General features: G+C 43.3%; 1 protein-coding gene across 2 annotated transcripts in view; it reads right to left on the reverse strand.

Annotated features, from left to right (window-relative positions):
- Positions 1-23,460, reverse strand: part of MIOS (meiosis regulator for oocyte development) — a 209,182-nt gene that overhangs the window by 158,375 nt on the left and 27,347 nt on the right. For both annotated transcript variants that reach the window (XM_078663710.1, XM_078663711.1), the window contains exon 3: positions 3,365-3,463. In XM_078663710.1, coding sequence (XP_078519836.1) covers positions 3,365-3,463 — 99 coding nt within the window. The remainder of the gene's footprint in view (positions 1-3,364; positions 3,464-23,460) is intronic.

The raw sequence follows: 23,460 nt of genomic DNA on the forward strand, positions 1-23,460 counted from the left end.
GGGATAAACTGAATACCTAACATGGACAGGCCCAACGGGTAGGAGGTAAAGTCAGTCGGTAAAGTAGGCAAGTAAGTGAACTCTGGGAAAAGTGAATCAAAGAATGTGGAACCACAGGGAAATCTGTGCCTAAACGAAATATAACATACACTGGAAATGCCAGTAGGTCTTTGTTATGAATGATAGTTGTTTTTGTGTCATTGATGGGTTTAAATGACACTCAATAATTAATCATATATGCACTCTGTTACTCATCTTTCCACTCATTCATCCATCCACTGACTCAGTCTTGCATTCACTCTCTGACAAAATAAATAAAAAAATTAAAAAAAAATGCACAGCACTCACAGGAATGTTTTTGAAACCCAGTGGTTTTATTTGGGTTACAGTATCACAAGACGCGTTTCGGCTTGCCGCCTTTGTCAATAGTGGTCGGCGCCGAAATGAGGCAGACATTTAAAGTGTGTGCATGCACCAATAGTCAAAAACATAAACAAAGGACACGTTGTAACTTCTATCCAAAGCGTCGGCCATTGCTACACATGCAAATCAGGGCTCAGAGTAGTGAGTGGCTGGCCCTGTTTCTAGCTCAAGCAGCACCGGCACCTGTAGTCTAAAGATAATACCTCTGCCTCAAGTGAAGTACTCTGGTACCCAAGGATAACTAGCAAACAATATTATTCACAAGGTTGCTTACTATTCAGCAACATTTGACAGTTTGCAAATCATCTTTATAAAACAATTCAGAGTTTGATAACAAATTAATGCAACACATTGTAATATACAATACCAATAGCTCAAACTTTAATGCTGCGAGACCTATTGCATTGTAAATGCTTGTTCTTTTCTTCTTTCTTGTATTCTTTCTTTCCTTTTTTGCTTTCTTCCCTTTCTCTGGTCTTTAAATGCACTTTCTTTCCTTCTTTTTCCTTCTCTTTTTTTGCCTTTCTTCCCTTTTTTGTTGCCTTTTAAATTTCTCTCATTCTTTTTTCCCTTCTTTCTTCTTTCCTTCTACATTGGTCTCTCTCCTTCCTTCATTTGTATCTTCTTTCTTTCAGTCTTTCATTCCTTCATACCTTCTATGTTTTTTGCCTTCTTGCCCGCTTTCATTTTTCTTTCCTTCTCTCTTTTGCCCTCTTTCCGTTTTTGCCTACTTTTTCTTTTTTCTGCCGTTCCTTTCCCTTCCTTCTTTGCCTGCCTTGCTTTCTTCCTTCCTTTCTTTCTTGCCTTCTTTCTGAAAGGCAAGAGGCTGGCAGCCAATACCCAGATCGACTGGCTTTTTTTTTTTTTTAAGGTCTGTTAGCCAAGACCTTTTGATTTTTCTTAAAGCATGTATAACATGGCTACCTACAGGTAACTTCAGCCAGACTTTATCCATTAGTCTGTGAATGGGTCATTCACATTTTTCTTCCAGCCACCGAGGCATGCATCAAGGAGCAATATGTCAACTCACTTCACTATGAGTTATGGTGAATTGCTCTTTCCAAACAAATACATTCACACACAAAGTAGTTCACTTCAGTGCCAGGGATTACTATGGTAATGTGACCCAAAAACATTTTTGCCTTCAGACAATTTTTTTAATTATATTTTTTTTAATATAGATTTGATGAGGGCCCAGCAGCTTCCAGAACAATAAAGCTTTGCAAAAATCATGACAAAGCAAGTATTGACAAAAGGCTGCCGTCCAACGCCAGGTACTGACTTTGCAAATGCTTGTTTTATTATGCACCTAATGTAGATGACCAATGTGTTTGTACAATGAAGCCCTAGGCAGGTAGTGAAAATGGGACCTCGTTTGAGTGGCTGACTTGACTAACATCTAAGTGACATAGAGAAGCTCAATTTTGTAGGGACAGGTAATCGCAGTGTGTGGAAGGCTGATCCATTTCATCATAGTCACCTTTTTAGGTCTCACCTACAATACAGCAAAAGCTTTCTGTTGTTGAAAAGACCTATGGACCGCTTATAGTGAGTGGGCTTAAAGATGGCCCATTGCTTGGGTTCATTCTATCTCAATTGCTTGCCTTTATATGCGTTAGCTTCTGTGGGCGTTCCTTTCTCTTCTTGTGGTTGTTGCTCCCCTGGAGCGTAGACACATTACTTGTGTCCTTCCATTGCATAATTTTCAGGCACTACGTTTTTCTTTTCAGTTAAGCACTCCATCGGTTTGCATGTGTTTTTCAGCTGCCTCCTTTGTGTACTTCTGTGTTGCTGTGCGAATCTCCTCTGGTGTTGCTTTCTCATCTGTATGCTTCTTACTTGTCTACTCCACATTGCTCTATCGTGCCCACCCTGCTACCACCCCTGTCTGAATTGCTTCCGTTTTGCCCCTCTGTGTTCCTTCGCCCACATGTGTGTGCCCCCTGTTTTTTTTTGCCTAAACACACCCTCATTGTGGTTTCTCCCACCTCCATCTTTTGTGGCGCTTCTCCAACACCCACACATCATAAAAATAAATAAACACATAAAAGAACATTCCAATCCAACTCTGTAAATAACAAAAGAGCGATAGTCATTTTGATGGTGCCAAACCTACAAAATGGTGCATCTGTTACATCAGAATCCCTTTTCGTTTGTTTTGCTTAGCGACGGTGTACAGCATGGCTAATAACCAGAAGCAAACCCAATAGGCCCCAAAGGAGAGACCTCCTGGCCTTGCCAATACTGGTTTTTAACTTCCTCTGAGTGTTTCCCCCAGTGCACTCAACATCATATTTTATTATCTTGCTGGTGAATAAACAGTTGCAACTAAATAAAGCATTGCAAAATGTATGATTTGGAATGCAAAGTCTTATAAAAGATTGACTCCAATTTAAAATTTACTTGAAAAATATACCAAAGTAAAAATAAAAATAACCATTACAACTATCACCATAGTAACAACCATTACAACCATAATATAATAATTAAAGTCTCCAAATGAGGCTTGTTGATTTTGCTTTGCTACAAATTTCAAGGGTAAGGAGCAACAATTAGAACCAATACATTTCTGCATCTGTTTCCATACATAAATGAAGATTCCAAAAACCAAAGGAGTACAAAAAGTAGACATGTTAAAAAGTTCAAAATAATTGTCAGGTTTTAGGTTAATAAAACATTGCAAGTACACATTACCACCTTAAAAGAAAAATAACATTTAATAGTTAACTATACTGTATTAACTTTGCTTATTTGCAGGCTTGCGAGTATCTATACATTGTTCATTTCTATTGCACTTTTAATCCACATCCTTTATCAATTAACATATAGCTGTAAATTTGTACATAACTGCATGTATACAGTTTGTTTTAGTTAGTGTACTGTAGCAGTGAAATATTTATCAGATAATCCAGAACAGGACTAGAAATATAAAGGTTCTTACCGAGAGATGACTTAACAATCGATTTGATGCCAGCATACACCAAGAGACCTTTATTCCCGGATGGCTTTGGGTCTGTGTCTTCTGTGTATTGCTTCATAAGTATTTCAATGTAAAGAAAACATGACTCCTAGATGTTACAACACGGACAAGGTATACTTTTCTATTTAACACCAAATTAATTTAGACTGCATGTGTCTGGCAAGATACAACTGGGGAAGGGAGCAACTATGTGCTTTACAAGGGTGGAGGAGGGAGATGGCTATGGCCTATACATGCACACATGAGTTACATACATTATTTAAAGTTCCACTTAGTAGAAGATAAATGGGGCAAAAAAAGAGAATTAAATAGTATTCTGTGTGTGAAATACTTTTGCATGTTCTTTTGCACTTTACTTTGGCATTTCTAAATTAAAAAAAATAGGTAGCTTCTTACAAACGGGACATTGGGCCAGATGTACGACAGCCTTTTGCATTTCTTAATGGGACGAATAGCAATTTAGGCGCGTTCAGAAATGCAAAACAGCCTTTTCATATGTACAAAGGCCAAAAACTGGTCTTAATTTAGGATTTCTACCCAGTAGAAATCGCAAATAGCGACCGCGATTTAGGAAACACAAATAGGGATTCCGAAAACACATGCACAAAGCATTTCCTAAATGAGAATTGGGCATTTAGGAAATGGTATTACCATCAACTCAAAGTCGATGGTGACCATGTGCAATATTAAAAAAGCATATAATAATGCATTCTTTTTAAAGGAATGAAGTGCACATATTCCGCTAGGGCATATGTGCACTACAAATTTTGGGGGTGCCTCCAGGGGGGCCTTAAGGGCAGAGGCACCTTTGGGTTTGGATTTCCTATTTAGCCCATGAGGTGGGCATGCAAGAGCCTTTCCCATTTTCGATTTCCTAATAGCGATTCCTACTCCACAGTTGGCAAGTAGAATACACAAAGATACGACCGCCCCATGAAGCTTTCTTTTTTTTGTGTGACTTTTTATTATATAAAACAAAAGGAAACAACACATCAAACATACAATCAAGGCAATACAGCAATAATACAGCCATTAGGCCTGCGCTCAAGGAGGACGGGAGATAATAGACAACAGGAGAAAAGATTTTTGAATACAGATGAGGGGAAGGTGCCAAAGGTAGACTTGCATATGAACAGCACAGTATACCACAGCTAGAAGGAATGTAGGTCAAGGCGACTGGGAAGGACTAGGAATCGCAGTGAGTGGGGGCGTACAGATATCTCCACGGTATGAGTTCCACTGGTTCCAAATCTTACCCCATTTTTTGGGTCTGCCTCTTGCCATATACACTGTCTTCTCTCTGAACATGCACCAGTCCAGAATCTCTTTCCAAGCAGTCACTGTAGGCGGCCTCGGGGACCCCCACAACTGTGCAATATCCCTCTTCGCAACCATATTGGCAAGAGTCACCCACCGAAGCTGCGACACGTCATAATCATTAGGACCCCACACATTCAATAAACATTGTCGGGCTTCCGGCATCATCACAACACCCGTTACTTCATCCATCACCTCATGTATACGTTTCCAAAATCGCACCACCTCAGGGCATTCCCATATGATATGGAGATAGGTGCCAAGGAGACCACACCCACGCCTACACATGCCATCCGTGGAGTAGCCCATGTGGATCAGACGGGGACCGGTGACATAGATTCTGTGGAGGATCTTGAGTTGGACCAGACGGAGGCGGGCCGGAATCGCCACCTCCCTGGGAGAGGAGATCGCGGACTGCCAGTCCTCATCATCCAGTTCAATACCATCAGCAATCCAAGCTTCACGAAGGCGATCAAGCAGACTCGATCAGTCATTAATCATTTTTTTATAGAACAATGAGATAGTAGTGTCTGGCACATAACCGTCTAGTATACGATCTTCGAGGGGGGAGGATTCCGGAAGATCACTACCCACTGGCAACACAGAGTGCAGAGCATGGCGTACCTGGACATAGCAAACTTTTTCCCTGTCACTCAGTTCATACTCTACTTGCAGATCCGAGAAGGTCTTCACCTCTCTTTTAACCCAGAGATCACGCACTTTACTAATACCGATCGTGTCCCACTTATCAAATCCCTTCGTCTTCCACAGGCCACCCAACTTCGCAGAGGCATAGAGCGGAGTTGCACCAGTTAGTTTATCACTCCAGCCATAGCCGCCGTTGCGCTATGACATACCCGCACGGCTATAGCGGTAGGTCCCGACAGTTGTGAACGCGAGGGTCCCGAATAAAGCGACCTGTAGTAATCACCACCCGGGAGCAGCCACTTATCCATTTCAAATGCTGGATTCAACGCCGGGCCATACATCCCGTGGTTAATGGCAGAAAGGTGGGAGGCCCAATAATACCTACGAATATCCGGGAGCGCTATACCGCCATCATACCAGGGAAGTGTCAATTTTGGAAGAGCGATGCGTGAACGTCCGTCCCATATTAATTGCCTCTGCAACGATTCTACTTCCCAAAAATATTTTGACGGGATGACATCAAAACTATTCTGAAGTGCGTATAGGAACCGCGGTAAGGACATCATTTTAAAAAGGGCCGTACGCCCTAGGGGAGATAACGGTAATTTACGCCAACGCGCTACATCGGAGCGCAACCTTTGGAGTGGGGGGGGGGAGTAAATTGCGTTCATAGCGAACCGCCGGATCAAACGAGATAAACACACCCAAGTACTTAAAGCCAGACTGCGACAACTGGATGGGACAGCCCCGCGGCAAACGGGGGACATCATCCGCAAGTACATAAATGTAGGATTTCGACCAATTAATGATAAGGCCCGAGTTCTTCCCGAAGGAGTTAAGGACGTCAAACAATACATTGAGCGATTTTTGGGGAGATGTAAGGTACAATAAAATATCATCCGCATATAAGGAAATGCGATCTTCAAATTCCGGCGTCCAGCGTATACCCTTCATCGAAGGTTCCCACCGTAGCCAAGCGGCGAGTGGCTCCAACGCTAAAGCAAAGAGGAGCGGGGACAACGGACAACCCTGCCGCGTGCCCCTCCCAAGAGTAAAAGGCGCGGAGACACGGCCATTAACCACCACCTGTGCCAGTGGCGTTTCATACAGGAGTTTGACCCAACCAATAAAACCAGCGCCAAATCCAAATTTGGCGAGTACCGCCCAGAGATAAGACCATTCGATTGTATCAAAGGCCATCGTGGCGTCCAAGGACGCCAAGATGGCCGGTTCACGCAGGGTCGGGGCCGTCGCGAGAACACCATGCAAACGCCGCAAATTTCATGCCGTGTTACGGTGCGGGATAAAACCCGATTGATCCGGATGAATCAGGTCGCTAATAACCGTAATCAGACGATTAGCAAGCAGTTTGGCGAGGACCTTAGGCTCCGCATTTAAGAGCGAAATGGGTCTATAAGACGACCAACGATCCCGTGGTTTACCCTCCTTATGGATCACCACAATGGTAGCAAGACGCTGATCTCTGGGGAGGGAGCCAGTCTCGCACAGCCAAAAACATATCACGGAGATAGGGAGCTAGAGTATCAGGGCGTAATTTATACAGTTCAACAGGAAGACCATTGGGACCCAGCGCCTTGCCGGAACGAATGGAGCGTAGCGCGAGAGCCACCTCATCCACTGAGGGCGTGGCATCCAAACAGTCCAGATCCGATTCCGACAAACATGGAAGTGCTATATCTCGAAGCATCAACTGCGAATCCTCCTCGGGCCTGTCAGACACCGAGGTATAGACCTCTCGAAAATAATCAGCAAAGCATTCAACAATTTCAACAGGGTCCGTGACACGCACACCATCACATATCTCAATCACCAGAACCACTCGACTCGCTCTCTCCTGTCTGTCCAGCCAGGCAATCAATTTTCCTGCTTTATCACCCACATCATATAGCCGTCCCTGCTGTTCCCTACTCATCATCTTTGCCGCATCAGTAACCAAAGTTTTATATTCTAATTGTTTAAGGCGGAGGACATGTAATGCTTCTCGAGACACTTCTCGCTCCAATGCAGTCTCCAGGTCTGTGATTTCAGTCTCGAGCTGAACAATTGCCTCATTCTTACATTTCTTAGCACACCCCACCAAAGACAATGCCTGACCCCTGATCACAGTCTTAAAAGCTTCCCATAACGAAACAGGCGAGGATACAGAACCAGCATTCTCAGTAAAATACAGATCAAATGATTTAATCAATTCAGTGCGAGTCTTAGGGTTAAGAAGATACCAGGGGTTAATCGGGGCCACCCTCCCTTCGGCGCCGGTGCTGAGATTAAAATGAAACCAAATGGGGGAATGGTCTGATATACCCCGGGCCAAGCCATGAAGCTTTCTTGAGTCTTGGGACAAAGGCTGAATGTGGTACGGCGGGTCTCAACAGTCTTTTTGGGTCGGCACCAACTTAATTTCTTTGTAAGAAATTCTGGTCCAACTCCATAGAGAGCTTTGTGCGCCAGACAGAGCGCCTTAAATGCAACTCTTTTCTTCACTGAGAGCCAATTGAGTTCCACCAGTGCGTTTGAAACAGACTTTGATGTAGTAGTTTTTTAAGGAGGGGAGCAGCTCCGTTCTGCAGCGTCTAAAGTGTATTTAATGCCGATTGTTTAAGGCCTAAATAGAGGGCACTACAATAATTGATCCTGGATAAAACCGAAGCAATAACAGATTTTTGAACTTGGAAATGAATAAAAACCAACACCATCCTTATAGATCTCAACATTAGAAAACAAGAAGATGTCAATGTATTGATCTGTTCAGCAAAAGATAGTTTGACATCTAATACTCCTGCAAGATTTCTAGCCTTGGGAACTGGCTCAGGGAGAGAACCAGGGGCCTGCAGCAACCAAGATTAGTTCCAAAAAGAGGTCTACTTCCCAAATAGGAAAACCTCAGTTTTGTCTGAATTTAACTTTAAAACATTGCATGACATCAAGTCAACAATAGCACCTATGCACCTTTTAAATCGAGCGGCAACCTCAGCTACATTGCTGGAAACTGAAACCACAATTTGGGTGTCGTCAGCATATGCCACTGTAGGACATCCAAAAGAGTGGATAAGCTTGGCCAGGGGAGCCACATAGAGGGTATAAAGCGTTGGGCTAAGTGATAACCCCTTAAGGGCCCCACAAGGCAAAGAAAACAATTTGGAGTTAAACTCCCCAAGAGCCAATGACTGCTCCCCATCTATCAAAAATGAAGAAAGGAGGTCATAAGGTAAAAACAGCAATCCTGATTTCAGTCAGACTCTCAAGCAGTACAACAAGGCTTACTGTGTCGAAGGATACATAAAGATCTAAAAGAACAACCGCAGCCCTCCCACAGTTATCCATAATCAGTCTGATCACTTCTGAAACAGCCACCAGGGCTGGCTCGGTGCTATAGCCTGATCTAAAGCGACCTGTGCTTCATTAACAAGTGTATTCTCCTCCATTTAACCTGAGCAACCTTTATTGAGATGTCCCTAAAGGATCTTTGCTGCATGAGGTACCCATGAGATTTAACAATAATTTTTCTCTTACTTATGATCAAGTAAAGGCTTGTATTAGCAGCAAAAGAATTAAAGCTTTTTACCAGTCTGATGGAATCAGAGCACATGTAATCAGACCAAAGATGACCAGTGCTTGCTTGTTCAATGTAGTTCGGAGGCAAGAGCACCACTCTATGACACCTGCTGGATCAAATCAGGAGTGGAAGATTGAATATAAGCAGATGATTTCAAGCCATGTGACTGTGTGTTTTCCCCTTCAGAGGAACAAGCACGTCTGTGCTCCTGGAGGTTCCCCTTCAGAATGGACAGAAGATGGCCAAAGAAAGGGGGGAGGAGCAACCCTTTTCCAGTACTATTACATGTTACCGGTAGAACTATCCTTGCCTAGATGCAACAATTTCAGTTACCTTACACAGTCCAAGTATTCCTTTGGTACCAACTTCTTCTTGTACACGGATAGAAAAATTAAATGTTTTTCAGCATCCTTGGACAAATTTCACCATCAAAAGACACAAACCCTTTTATTCCTGGCCTTTGCAGCAATCTCACCGTATTACAGGTTTCCCCAAAAATCCATATATAATATGCATGAATCCTCACTCCTGCTCTCCCTGATGCTGCTTCCAGCCTCCGGGCCATTTAGCCCATGACTGACCATGCTTTTCTGCCTGCCAAACTTAGTACTTCTGTATTGAATATTTAGCAGTTGCTTTGTTCTGACAGATTGTTTTCTTGTGTTGCCATAGTTTGTGCCAGTTTTCCTTTTAGTGCCAAATTGCACCCTCACCACTCTCCCACCCTTTATGCTCTGGCAGTTCACCTCCTACTTTCTGCCTGCCCGGCCCCCCTACCAAGACCTATCACAGGCAAGACCATCTGTATCCTTCCACACCAGGACTGTGCCATGCGTCAGCAACCCTGGTTCTTCCACCCCGTGCAACTATACCGCCGCAGACCTCCAAGCCAAAAAAAATCCCAGGCGCATCGACTACAACTGCTACAGCACATCTCCATGCACCACCAGATGACCGTTCTCCTGTCAGCTCTGCCACTTCTCCTGCAACACTGAAGTGACCAACAACGCTAGGGACTCTCAAACATGGCCACGTCTTCCATGCTGACCGAGGCCACGCCTACACAACTCAAGTGCATTCTAGTCAACGCACGATCGATTGGCAAACACGCCACGCAGATCTGGGACATGATCTCATCCCTCACCTCATACGTCACCTTCCTCACAGAGACCTGGCTAAAACCAGTCTCCACGCTGGACATAGTCATCGCCACCCCGGACAACTACAATATAACACATCACGACCAAACCAACAAACGCCGAGGTGGAGCTGCCATCATTTATAAGGACACCATCCGATGCACGACTTTTGCAGACTACCCAGATTATGAAGCATCTCAACTTCCCTATTGACATGGAGTACGAGCATTAAATCTTCCTAGGGGATCCTAACCTCCACCTGGATGACCCCATCGACAAATACTACTGACCTCCTGGAAAGCATGAGCAACATCCACCGCCAGCAACTTCTCACTAACTCCACCCACAAAGCAGGGCACACCATGACCCTATTTTCACATCAAGCAGTACACTCACTTCTCACAGCTCCCCTGGACCAACCATTACAGCATCCACTTCACCATCTCAGGACCCAACAACTCCAGAACCATGCCCCTCAACTCCACAAGCAGAAACTGAAAAAAGTTATCAGAAGACCAGTGGAACAACACTCTAAACTCCCACCTCCCAAGCACGACATCAAACCCAGATCAGGCTGCGAAGAACTTCCTCCAGTATATCACAGAATGAGCCAACACACACTCACCCCCACCCTACCAGCCAAATCCAAAGGACATACCAGAAGAGTCAGCTGCTTCACAGCAGAATTGCAATCCACCAAACACAACTGCAGACAAATAGAAAGGAAGTAGTGCTCCAGTAAAGAGACAGAAGGCTGCACCACCTACAAGACAGCACTAAACCAGTACCACCGCCTCCTGAAAGAAACAAATAAGAATGCCCTATAAACCGCATAGAAGCCAGCACAAACCGCAACAAGGAGCTCTTCGCCATCGTGAAGGAGTACTCCAAACACGAAGCCGGCGGGTACAAAATCACCCCCTCCCAAGAACTGTGTGACAGCCTAAACAAACATTTTCCAAAACAAGATCGCAACCATCTATGAAAACTTCAAAACCCCAACCCTCCGCCACCATTAGCCTGCTCACACCAACGAACACTAAACCTGAATACCTGCTCACCCACTGGGAACAACTAAATACTCAAGCTACTATCTCCATCATCAACTCCATGCACTCAGGAGCAGCCACAGATCCCTGTCCCCACCACATCTTCAACCTCGGGAGTAAAATGATTGCCAGTGAGCTCAAGAAAGTCTTGAACACTCCGTTACCTCAGCCTCCTTCCCTGAAGGCTGGAAACAGGCTGAAGTGAGGCCCCTAATAAAGAAACCTTCCGCCGGCCCAGCAAAACAAAAGAACTACTGGCCCACCACCCTTCTCAGCAAAGGTTGCAGTGAAGGCAATCAATCAGCAACTCACCACACACAACAACCCCCTGGATCCCACTCAATCAGGTTTCAGAGTCAACCAGAGCTCCAAGAAAGCCCTGTTTGCAGCCATTGATGACATCAGGGCCCTCCTGGACCAGGGCAAAACAGCACCCTCATGCTCCTGGACCCGTCAGTCGCCTTCGATACCATCTCCCATAACATCTTGAACAACAGACTCCACTACATCGGAATCCAGCAAGACTCCCTCAAATGGATCACCTAATACCTCACCAAAAGAACCCAGAGAATCAGTCTCCCACTATTCACCTTAGAACCCAAGAAAATCATCTGCTACATCCCCCAAGGATCGTCCCTCAGCCCCACCCTCTTCTACACATATATGACCCCCCCCCCGGCCAACACTGTCAGATTGCGTGGACTGAACATCATCTCCTATACCGAAAACACCTAGCTCATCCTCTCACTGCTGAAGACTCTACCACCAGAGCCAACTTCCACAGGTGCATGATGAACGTCGCTGCGTGGATGAAGGACAACTGTCTCAAACTCCACATGGCCGTTGCCATACCCAAAATGTGCTGCCATTTCACTATGGCAAGTGGGGCAAACCTCCAATATGCCCTGGGGGAGGGGGCAGAAAGACTGCTGCACCCTTTTGTGGGGGTGGGAGCATGGGCATGCCCATGGTGGGACACAACCCATGTTTTGTTTAAAGACATTCCCTGGTGTCTAGTGGGCTTTCTGACCCTTTCCCCCCAGGGGTGGCAGATTGGGGAAAACTCTAAATCTGCCCCCCCTCATAGGACCTATTATGAGATGGGGCAGGGCCATGGTGCTACCTCTGTTTTTTTTCTAATACCCTGGTGCCTACTGGCTTTTCTGCCCTCCCTGGGGTTAGATTGGGGGTAATCACTCCATCTTTCACCCAAGGGGGCAGAAAGACTGAAAAATAACGTGGGTGGCCTGGGGAAGCACAAACCCTTGCCCATGAATATGCTCCCCAGGCAAGAATCTCTGGTGTCTAGTGGGTGGATGCCTGCATGGGGATCATTTTCCAGTGGCGATCCCCAAGCAGGTATCCACTGGGCAGAGATACCATGGGAAAGGGGAGATTGTGAGGCTTTGTTTTTTTTGGTTGCTTGGATTGTATTTCCTTTTCTTTTAGTTGTGCAGTGCATATCTGGAAGAAAGAAAAAAAATCAGGATTTGTTTAGGTTTTAAGCCTTTTGTTGTCTTTCATGTCCAGCACAGAAAAAGCAATTTATAACTGTATACCCATATGCGGTCCATACATGGGTTTTCACTTATTTCATTATTTTGTGGACTTGTGATTAAGACTGAACTGCTGCATGTTCAACTTCGAGTAGGACGGTGTACGTCTGATAAAACTCCCATACGCTTATAACAAATAGAATTACAGTTCCGTTTTCACTTTCAATGGAATGAAAGTTATGTCATATCGTAGTCCCTTCTCTGTGCAGAAAAGTATGGAAATGAGTAACAATTTATTTAACGTATTTAAGTCCCGTTTCTATGAATGCGGTGTGACATATTTCAAGCATTTGTCATGTTGGCTGTGCTCCATCAAAAGTATGGAACTGAATAACAACGTATTTAATTTATTTAAGTCCCGTCTTTATGAATGGGGTGCGACATATTTCATGCATTTGTCATGTTGGCTGTGCTCCATCATATATTAGCATTGCTGAAACAAATCCACTTTTTGTGCGTGATCACCCAATTTTTTACCTTTCGCTGCATCCAATATTTCTGATGTTTTTAGAACTCTGTGCACAAGTGCCTGTACTCCTCGTGAACCATGGTTAAATTGCTTATTCCAGACCAGTACATTTAACTTGCCTTTAAGTCCCTACTATAGAAAATGATATGTGCACCCAGGGCCTAAAAATTAAATGCCACTGGAGGGCTACAGCACCTACTGTGGCGTTCCACTATAGTGGCAGTGTAAACACCTACCTTGTGTAGCTTGCCTGGTGCAGTGCAAACATACACTGCAATCTATCAAAATAGACATTTTTTGATCAATACAAATCTCTTTTACATATTAAGTCACCCCTATACAAGCCTTGTAACGCATGGGGTAAGGTGCATAGAAATTAAAAGTAGTGCAAGGAAAAAGTTACTGTTGCCATGTCCCTACAGTGACAAGGCCCTAACAGCTATGGTCACTGTGGCAGACCTAGCTGTCCCATGAAGAAAACCAGAGTACAGATTGAAATACTAGCACTGTAGCTCAGGAATGGAACCAGTTAGAAAATTAATGAAAACACTATTTTTAATATTTCTTAAAATACAATTCAATTGTGAGGTCAGATTCTTAATAAATATTAGGAAAAGTTTACTTTAAGAAAGTTACCCTTTACCTGCATAAACAGTCAGCGGGCTAATTAGTATACGTCTCTTCCAGCTCTAAGGCTGTGCTCAGCATTGAATAGGTGTGAAAAGCATTACATGCCTCCCATGAGCAAACAATAGGCTGACTTGAATGCACAAAGATGACTTTTCTAAACTCAACAGAATATGCACGATTGTGGTTGTGTACATCCTCTTGACAGCACAGTATCAAATATTGCTTGACAGGTCTGTTGAGCCACATGTGACACTTGAAAGGGAGAGAACAGGATGCCAGGACAATTCTTGTGTATTCACCGTTTGATTGCTGGAGGACCTTGCTTTTGTCCTACTAGACTTCAGTCTCTGGGTTTGTTATGGGTACAAGGCCTGCCTCAAACTGGACCTTTGTGTTAGATGTGGGAGGACACTAGGATTACCATAGTCCACACACAACCTCAGTACTCAAAGTCCACGTTTAATGTGGTCAAAGCACTTCCCTATTTTGACAGTGTTGTGACACAAAGCAGTCTGGCCACGTTTGCAGAAAGGCAAATAGGAACTACTGAAAAAGTGGGTATGGTGGGCCCCAGGATCTTTTACCCTATTGGTTATAGCATGCCAGGAGTCACCACACAAACCTAGCTGGTTCCAGGCATAAATGGGGCACCTCCAGGACCCCACTTTAGAACAATTTCTTGACCTGCAGAATATCAGAAAAGGACTTGACTTGCTCTCAGTGACCTGAGAAGAAACCTGAAGGACATAACATGCTTCCTCTTGAACCCATTACAAAGAATTGGACTTCAAGTTTCAGTTGGCTGCACCCGGTGTGCCTACAGTGAAACAAAAAGCTGCAAGAGGACTTTCTAGGAATTACCCAGCTGACCACAGCCAACTGGACCTGGATTGGAACCTGCTGTTTTCCTCTGCCTGACACCTTGTGACTCTCCAAGTGCCGCATGAGGTCCTGGGGGAACTTTAGATATATACTTCTGTGGTGGAGTGGGACTGAAGACCAAGTCAAAGGTAAAACCTCTGAACAGGAAGAACATTGTTGGTGTATCCAACTCATGCTCCCACACAGTCAGTTTGAAATTGAACCTTGGTCCCGGTCTCCTGCAACCATTGATACCAAATCACCCCATCATGCCCAGTTTTTATAATGTCAATGAAACACATCATGGCCAGTCACCATTATACCCAATTTACACTATGACTTGTCCTTACTATAGCAAGCTGTCATGCCGCAGCCACTTTCTGTTGTGCATACTTATAACACCCTGACCCAGTGAAACTCAAAAGTACGGCCCATGGGCCACATGCTGCCCTCCTGACCTTTACATGTGGCCACCTGGGCCACAGCAGGACTGGGCTGCTGTTTCCTCGACTCAGCACGAACATTAAATAATTGTTAAACAAATTGCAAGCACTAATTTAAAGGTTAATTGCAGTCAAAGATAGGAAGTGACTAGACCCTTAACTTTAGGAGAGCCTTCATTTTTAAAGACAGCTAACGTGTGAAAATATGATAGTCTTTTCAAAATTCAAAATGTGTTTTTTTTATTAACCTGTAGAACCATTTCAGCTTAGTAAATCCGATTTTTTTTTTTTAAAGTGATGGTTTTCAAACATGAATTTAGAAGGGTTCATGCTTCCCACCCTCCAATCCAGAAGGTTTTGTATACCACGCATCCTGAAGTCATATTTTGAGGTCCTCTTATATGTGATAATGAAGAAAAAGGAGGGAAATTTAAATAAAATAATTGACCTGGATCACACAATTTGGTCAAGTGAGGAAGCTGGGATTCATCCCAAGTTTTCTGGTATCACATTGTGCAATTGAGTTCAACCACTAGATGTACATGCTTCGCTTCCCCTACACTCACTTTACGCTCCCACCGCGCTGGCATTCGTGCGGCCCTCAGTCACACCAAACACCAAACTGTTCAGCCCCTGGGAAAATGTTTATGAGTACCCATGCCCTGACCAATAACCATCAGATCCAGTTAACATGCAACAACCAAATGCAGTTAGGCCAAGTAATCAGAGAGCTCAATTACTATATCATGATCAAAGTAATTAATCCTAGTTAGAACATGAAACGCAACTGACTCTTACCACGATGCCTGGTTAGCACATTATAACCAAAAGAGAATATACTGAATTATTACTACATGGCCATATTTCATTACGCCCAGTGTTCACAGCTTACCTCGCGTCAAGTCAAGTCAGGGGCATTTGTATAGCGCACACATCACTACAAAAGTCTCATGGCGCTTGCAGACAGCCCTGAGAAAGAGATGCTGGCTTAGTTATCGAATAGCCAAGTCTTCAACTTCTTGCGGAAGCAGCTATGGTCGGGGGTAGAACGTAGATATAAGGGAATTTTATTCCAGGATGCCGGTGCAAGGAAGGAGAAGGATTAACCACCTTTTCTAGCGGTGCGGATTCTGAGAGGAGTGAGCAGTGCATCATTGCTGTATCTGAGCATTCTACGTGGCTGGTACCAACGTAGTTTTTGTGACCAGTATTTAGGGCCATTACCATACATATGCTTATGTGTCAAGCAAAGGATTTTGAAAATAATTTGTTTTTCACTGGAAGCTAGTGTAGAGCTCTTAAGCAGGGAGCAGAGGAAGATCTGTGTGGAAGATCTAAGACTAATCTAGCAGCGGTGTTCTGCAGGACTTGAAGTCCGTTTAGAAGGTTTTCATTTAGTGAGAGCAGTAGGGCATTACCGTAATCCATTCTGTTTATGATTAATCCCTGGATTAATGGTTTCGCGCCTCAATGGGGATCCATGTAAAAACCTTCTGCAAACTGCGCATTACACCGAAACAGGCACAGTTGATTGTCCATGTAGAAACCGAGGTTGCGAACCGTTTCTTTGGAAGTTGGGCAGGGGCCTAGATTGGATGGCCACCAGTCCTATGCCCAATACCTCCATTTTGCCTAGTCCACAAATCACTGCCACCATACATGGCACTCCGATAACATGAAATGTTCTAATTATGTTAGAGGTAGAACATCCTATCACATAAACTGAGAGGTGTACTACCAAGAGTCTGTATGGGTGAAGGCCCAAACTGGCCTTCTGTGAAAACAGGCCGGAGGAAAAAAATAATTTTTTGTTAACTTTTATTTGTTTTCAAACAACAAATAAAACAAGTAGTATAGTTCTGTTTTCACTGTGTTGGGACAGAAAAATTTATCGCATGGTGATGGGCATGCACGCCTGCCCCGAGTGCCCCAACTGTAATGATGTCTGTATCCCGGATGGTGATTTTTCTTATGGGCGAACACAGACAATGCATGTGCATCATTACGTAGGCCTGTCTCATGGATTGAAGTCTTTTTGGACCGGGAGGGGAACACAAAGTACTATTCTCATAGTGGTGGAAAGGCTATGGTCTTTATCAAGAGTTGAGCAGCATGAGCAGAGTAGTGGCAGCATACTACGTAGTGATCAGTACAAGTTCCACTCGATCACTGGAGTGAGTCGTATCAACTCACTCATTTTAAATTCTGCAGCCATATGCTTAATTCACCCATAGCCTACATTTGTTTTGTGTGAAGTGCAGGTCAGTGCACGTGTTGGGTGTATGTGTGCCATAGTGCAGGGCTACTGCAATACTGAGCAGTGGGTGTATGTATATGCACGTGCTGGGTGAATGCCTGCCTGACAATTGCAATATACATTGAAGGTTCTGGGTTCCACTTTGGGAGTCCCAGGGCTAACTGGAGGAACATGCAAAGGTAGAGAAACCCTCCTGTACAGATTTGTAAATTGCTGCATTCCTATGAGTGAAGCTGGGACACACTGGGAGGGAGGGAGAGCCAGCCTCTTCAGTATGTGACCTTTTATTCAGGGAGAGATTGTACGGAAGGGGCCTGGGCACATCTCAGAAAGGAGAGATGGGGCTGATAAGAGAATCATAAAGAGTAGTGCAGAGGCCTTGGGTGTAAATCTTGTGATACACGTATCACTGTGGCCAACATCCAGTGTGTGTACCCCTAGTCACTCCCATGGCCAAGGTTCAGGGGCTATCAGGTTTAGAGTTGTTCCTGCTGTGACAGACTGTTTTCTGGAGGAAGAGCAGGGCAGTGGAGAGGGCACTTCAAAAGGAAGCGTACACACCCACCATCAACTTTAAAGACTCAGACTCTAATTCACAATTGTTTCTGAAAATGGACTATAAGAAAAAGCCCTCAAAATTGTCAACTGTCAAAAAGTGAGTCGGCCTGTGGAAGGAGGTGAAGCTCTGCAAGACTTCGGTCTGTGACCAGGATTGGGGACCAAGGCCTCTTCAAGGCCACCTGCTTTTGGAGTCTCGAGCACAAGAGCCTTCCTGTCTGCCAAGCCCAGTCTGCCCACTGAGGAAGGGAAGGGCGTTGAAGGGAGCAAGGTCCAGTGGGTCCTGTTGACTGGATCCCAGTAGTGAGGTGTGAGGATGTGGTTGCTGCACCAATCATGTTCTCGTATGCACGGAAACGTCAGCGACCACCACCCCCATGCCGAAGAAAGGCAGCCGTGAACATGACCCCGTATGCCAGGTGTGGCCAAAAGAAGAGTACTTCTGTGTGGATCGAGCCATAGCCTGTGTGCAGAGAAGGGAGAGTGACCCTATATGTCAGAGGGGGCCACTAAGACCAGTCAAGAAACATGGTCTGGTCGAGATTATCAACAAGAGGAGGAGGCCATTGTAGTGACACAAGCACCAACTGTGGACCAGCAGCAGGAGAGTCACAACCAAACCAGTGGGGAGAATAAAAAAACGTATGAACATTGAGGACCCCCTCAGCTGCAGCCTCCATAGGACCATGTGTGAGTAACTCAAGGACACCCAACCGCTGTCCTTGCCGGGCTGTCTGTGAGAAAGTTACCGGAGATTGCCACTGCAGCTTCAGTAGCAGCGAAGGGGTGCACTCGAAAATCCTGCCAGTGTGGGCAACATTGATTTACGGGCCAGACTGCCCCAGAGTAACTTACCTGCACTTTAGTGCTTTAACACTTTTGAAATAAAGAGTTACAGTGGGACTCCTGAGACTTGGACTGCTCATGGGGTTTAACCTGAATGTCGCCCATATTAATTGAGGAATAAACACTACTGCTAGAGAGAAGGGGGTGGAACTCAGGGACCCGCCTAAAAAACACTAGAGCCCTGACCTCAGGGACTATGCATACTGTGTGTGAATGTCAATACAGAAGGGATGGCTGAGTGGGAAATTGCGCTGTGTTGTGACAAAATCTGTAGTCGCAATAAGGCAAGCTTCAAGGATAAGGCGATGGCCATCCACCATCAACCAAAGGTAAAGAAAAGTCAATACCCAATGTAATCAAAAAAGCAAAATATATCCTGAGCTAGTAGCAATAATCAATTAGGTCCTTGAATAAATCGCACTCAAGATGGTCTTCGTCTCGTCATTTATTATGATGTCATTCTTCATAGCAAATCTAGCCGCCAACACGTGTTTCGTCTTAAGTCGACTTCTTCAGGGCTAGAACGTCATAATAATCACAATCAGAAGTAACAAAGTTGAATATAAAAACATCCTATCAACCAAGTTTGACAATTTACATCAAAGTGAATTGAATACAAAAGTGGCTGAATAAACCAAGGTAAGTAGGTAAAAATCTAAAGTAAAAAGCAAAAACCCAAAATTTTGAAAATCATAAAAGAAACACCAATCATTGCCTAGTGTTAGAAAAAACCAACAAAAGGATCTATGTGATCAAAGTTTAGAGCAAACCGTAAAGACCAAGTCAACGAACACCACACTAACGAATACAGTGCTCAAGACAGGAAAAAAGTGCAGTGACTGGAGTCATCCTGACATTAGTTGCCCTAAGTTATATATCACAAAAAGTGACACACTCTAATTTATATCAGAGAGAAAGAGGAAAAGGTAGAAGGAAGATGTACCCAGAGCAAACACTCACCTATTGCTATTCTAACAAGTTGTCGTTGAGAGGAGAAATCTTATCAACCTCTAAATAATGTATTGTCACAATCTGTACGGAATCCAACCAAAACAAATAGTGTAAGTATAACAACCAAGTTCTCAGTGTTGAAGTCACCATAGTATAATCATAATGTCATGTCACTCACTATAGGATCAGGAGACTCTCGAAAAGTAGATCACGAATCTGGTAAATCTTCACAGTCACAAAAGAGCCCCAAAACGACCTAATGTTCATAACGAGAGAAACATAACTCTCCATGAGTTTCTGTCCTATCGGACCCCAAAAAAGCCTTACTGTAATCAGATCACACTAGAAAGACCCAGTCCTCAACAAAATTAAATTCAGTTTGTAACCCATCACAAATCCATATTAATAAATCGCATATAGAGTAAAAGTAACTTTAAATCTAATCTATAATCAAAATATGTATTTGCTCATCTACCCAATGTAAGTGGTATACATTGGTCTACTATTAAAACAAGAAATCAATCCTATATATCCAGATACAGGCAACATGGACAAAATAAATCCAATATTCCGTATTCAACTTAACCTTAAAAAGTGACATTAGTCAAAATCTCCGACCTCATAGATAATAGGGTCGTTATTCACCCCGAAGGTTAAAATATACATAAAAGTCTTGACGTAGAGACCACTATCTTGTCTCAAATATGTTAAGTGTGCCGATAATTCTAGTGAATGATGCCATCTGACGAGTTCGACAAATTTCTTAAACAGAGAATTAATTACGTTGGAATATTGGTGATCTCAGACTTAAAATTCTACCGTAAAATGTCCCGATAGATCAGCAGCCTCAAATTACATCGGATCAAAAACCGAGATTCAGCTCGGACACGTTGTAGTCCGACGCATCGATCAGCAAACGGCGTGTAGCGTGGGCGCCATGTTGAAATTGCAATTTATAGTGTCACGATCAGTAACATCAAAATAGGACTGAGTAGCTACAAACCATCACATCCATCAGCCACAAGGACGGCGTAAAATCCACGCCATCTTTAAATGAGGAAATATTCAACGGTCACAATTACGAAAATAGCCATATCGTTAATAGAGTATATTTTGTATAGAATTATAAAAAGAGGCATATATATATATAAAATCACGTCAGGTATACACCTACGAAAGCCTTGTAGTCATTTAAATAGTATTAATTCAAAAGGGAAAACGTGTCAGCCGTGCCTGATGATTAAACCAAAGAATAATCAAAATATCAAAAAGGAAAGAGCGCAACAGTCAGAACTCGTGAAAATCCAAGTAATTGGGTCAGACAGTAATTTTTGCTTCTAAGAGAAAATATAATCCTGCAGGTGAGTTGTTAGTTAAAAACAAAAGTGACAGAACAGAAAGTGTAGTTTATACCATATTAGTATACCACAAGTCTAACCTATCTTAAACATGTAGATTTACATGGAGAAAATTGCAAATGAAGTACTGTGTTTAGTAACAAGGTCAACAGTAAAGATGTTACATCATAAACACTAACAAGCATGTCATGAAGACAATGTTTATGAAAAAACGAACATAATCAAACATCAGTAGTATCACTCATCCACGAGTCATAATAAGACCACTCTAGATACATCCAGGTGTATATTCAATGTGCCAACAGGACAAAACAAAATGTAGTCAATATCAGACAAGGAAATAAGTCCACTTTAGGATTAACACAGTAGTCATGGAAAAAGGAAAAGAGTGCAGGCATTAATTTGGTTTGTCAAGAGATGTACTGGTGGCATAACCTAATGTCAACCTGCTTATTACTGTATAATCACATGTCCAAAAACAGAATCAAAAAAACAAGAACACCATAAAAAAAACTATATCATACAAACTGCAGTGAAAACGAACGCCACCATGTCCATATAGTCAGAGTTATGTGAGCAATTATTTCTAACAGGAACCATACAATTTCAGTTCTCAATCAGTCAAAGTAAGTCACAGTCATGAACCAAATAATACATGAGACAAAGCACATGTTTTAATGACCAAGAAAATATTGTAATTCATCATCGAAATTACGACCCCATTCTACCGCATGCACTTGCATAATCCATCATGCTTCTTTTTGTCTTAATTTTAATTGGCGGTTTCCACCCCTAACATCTACAGGCATAATTTCAATGCCTGTAGAATGAAAATGACAGATGTGCTGTTTGTGAGCCACACTCAGGTGCATGCACTGCTAATGGATATCTTGTATCTCCATTCTTCAGAGCCCTGAAGTGTTCAGCAATGCGATCTTTGAGCTTCCTGATAGTGCTCCCTATATACACTTTGTTGCATCGGCATATCACTGCATATACAACAAAAGTAGTATTGCAATCAATATGGGTCTTGATGGGAAATTTCTTGGAACCATTATAGCTGAAATCACGTATTCCATGTAGTGACAGTCTACACATGCTACAGTTTCCACATCGAAATGACCCCTTGTTGAGTAAATGTAGCCACGATGAAGTCTGCTCCTTTAATTTAGGATAACTGGGGCTAACTATGTTCTTAATTGTCATGCCCCTACGATAAGTAATCGATGGATGAGAGTCTACATATTGGCGTAGAATGGGGTCAGAACATATCATAAACCAATATTTTTTCAGAATTTGGTACATTTTTTTAGACCATGGATGGTAACCTGGGATTAATCTGATCAGATTTTTGTGATCTTTAATACCAGTCTTCTTAGACTGAAGTGTGTCTTTTCTAGCTAGTTTAAGAGCCCTAGTTTTCGCTCTTGCAACCACTTCATGTCCATATCCTCTTGAAAGAAACCTGCTCTCAATATCTTCTGCACAATGTACGAAGTCTACTTCCGCACTGCAGTTATGGCATGATCTGTAGAGTTCACCATAAGGAATTGCAATAACTTGCGATTTAGGATGTGCACTGTTGTAGTGTAAGACAGAGTTGCAAGACGTCTTTTTTCTGAACAGTTTACTGCAAAGTCTCCCATTGTTGACAAACAATATCAAGTCAAGGAACGTAATGTTGTTATGGCTGTAGTTGATTGTAAAGGATATATTATAGATATTATTATTCATGTGTGCAAAAAAGTCTAACAATTCAGTCTCACCACCAGTCCAAATGAATAGTAAGTCATCTATGTACCTTCCGTAGTAAATAATAAAAAGATGCCAGTGGGCCCCACCAGGGCCCCAGATGTGCACCGCCTCCATCCACCCCATAAAAAGGCAGGCAAAGGACGGCGCAAATCTTGAACCCATGGCAGTCCCACACGTTTGTCTGTACCATTGGCCATTAAACAAAAACACGTTATGTTCCAATACAAGTCTGGACATTGTAAGTATCATCTCTGTGTGCTCAAGTAATTCCACTGATCTTTTATAGAGAAAATACTTCAGAGCATTCAAGCCGTGCTCATGCCTTATGTTTGTATAAAGTGATGCCACATCCATAGTGACGAGCATCATATTCGATTCCCAGGCAAAGCCATTCAAAATAATGAAGAACGTGTTTTGTATCCCTGATATTTGAGGGTAAATTCAAGACATACGTATAGTAAAAAAATATCTACGAATTCCGCCAATTTTTCGGTTGGCCCCCCTATACCTGATACTATGGGCCGTCCGGGGGGAGAGAGGGCATCTTTATGAACCTTTGGTAAGGTATACAGACAAGGGAAACGAGGACGATGTACAGTCATATATTTAAACTCATCGTCACTAATAATGGTCTCATGGTGCCATT

Source organism: Lissotriton helveticus, chromosome 10 (genome assembly GCF_964261635.1).
Source record: "Lissotriton helveticus chromosome 10, aLisHel1.1, whole genome shotgun sequence".
NCBI classification, from domain to species: Eukaryota; Metazoa; Chordata; class Amphibia; order Caudata; family Salamandridae; genus Lissotriton; species Lissotriton helveticus.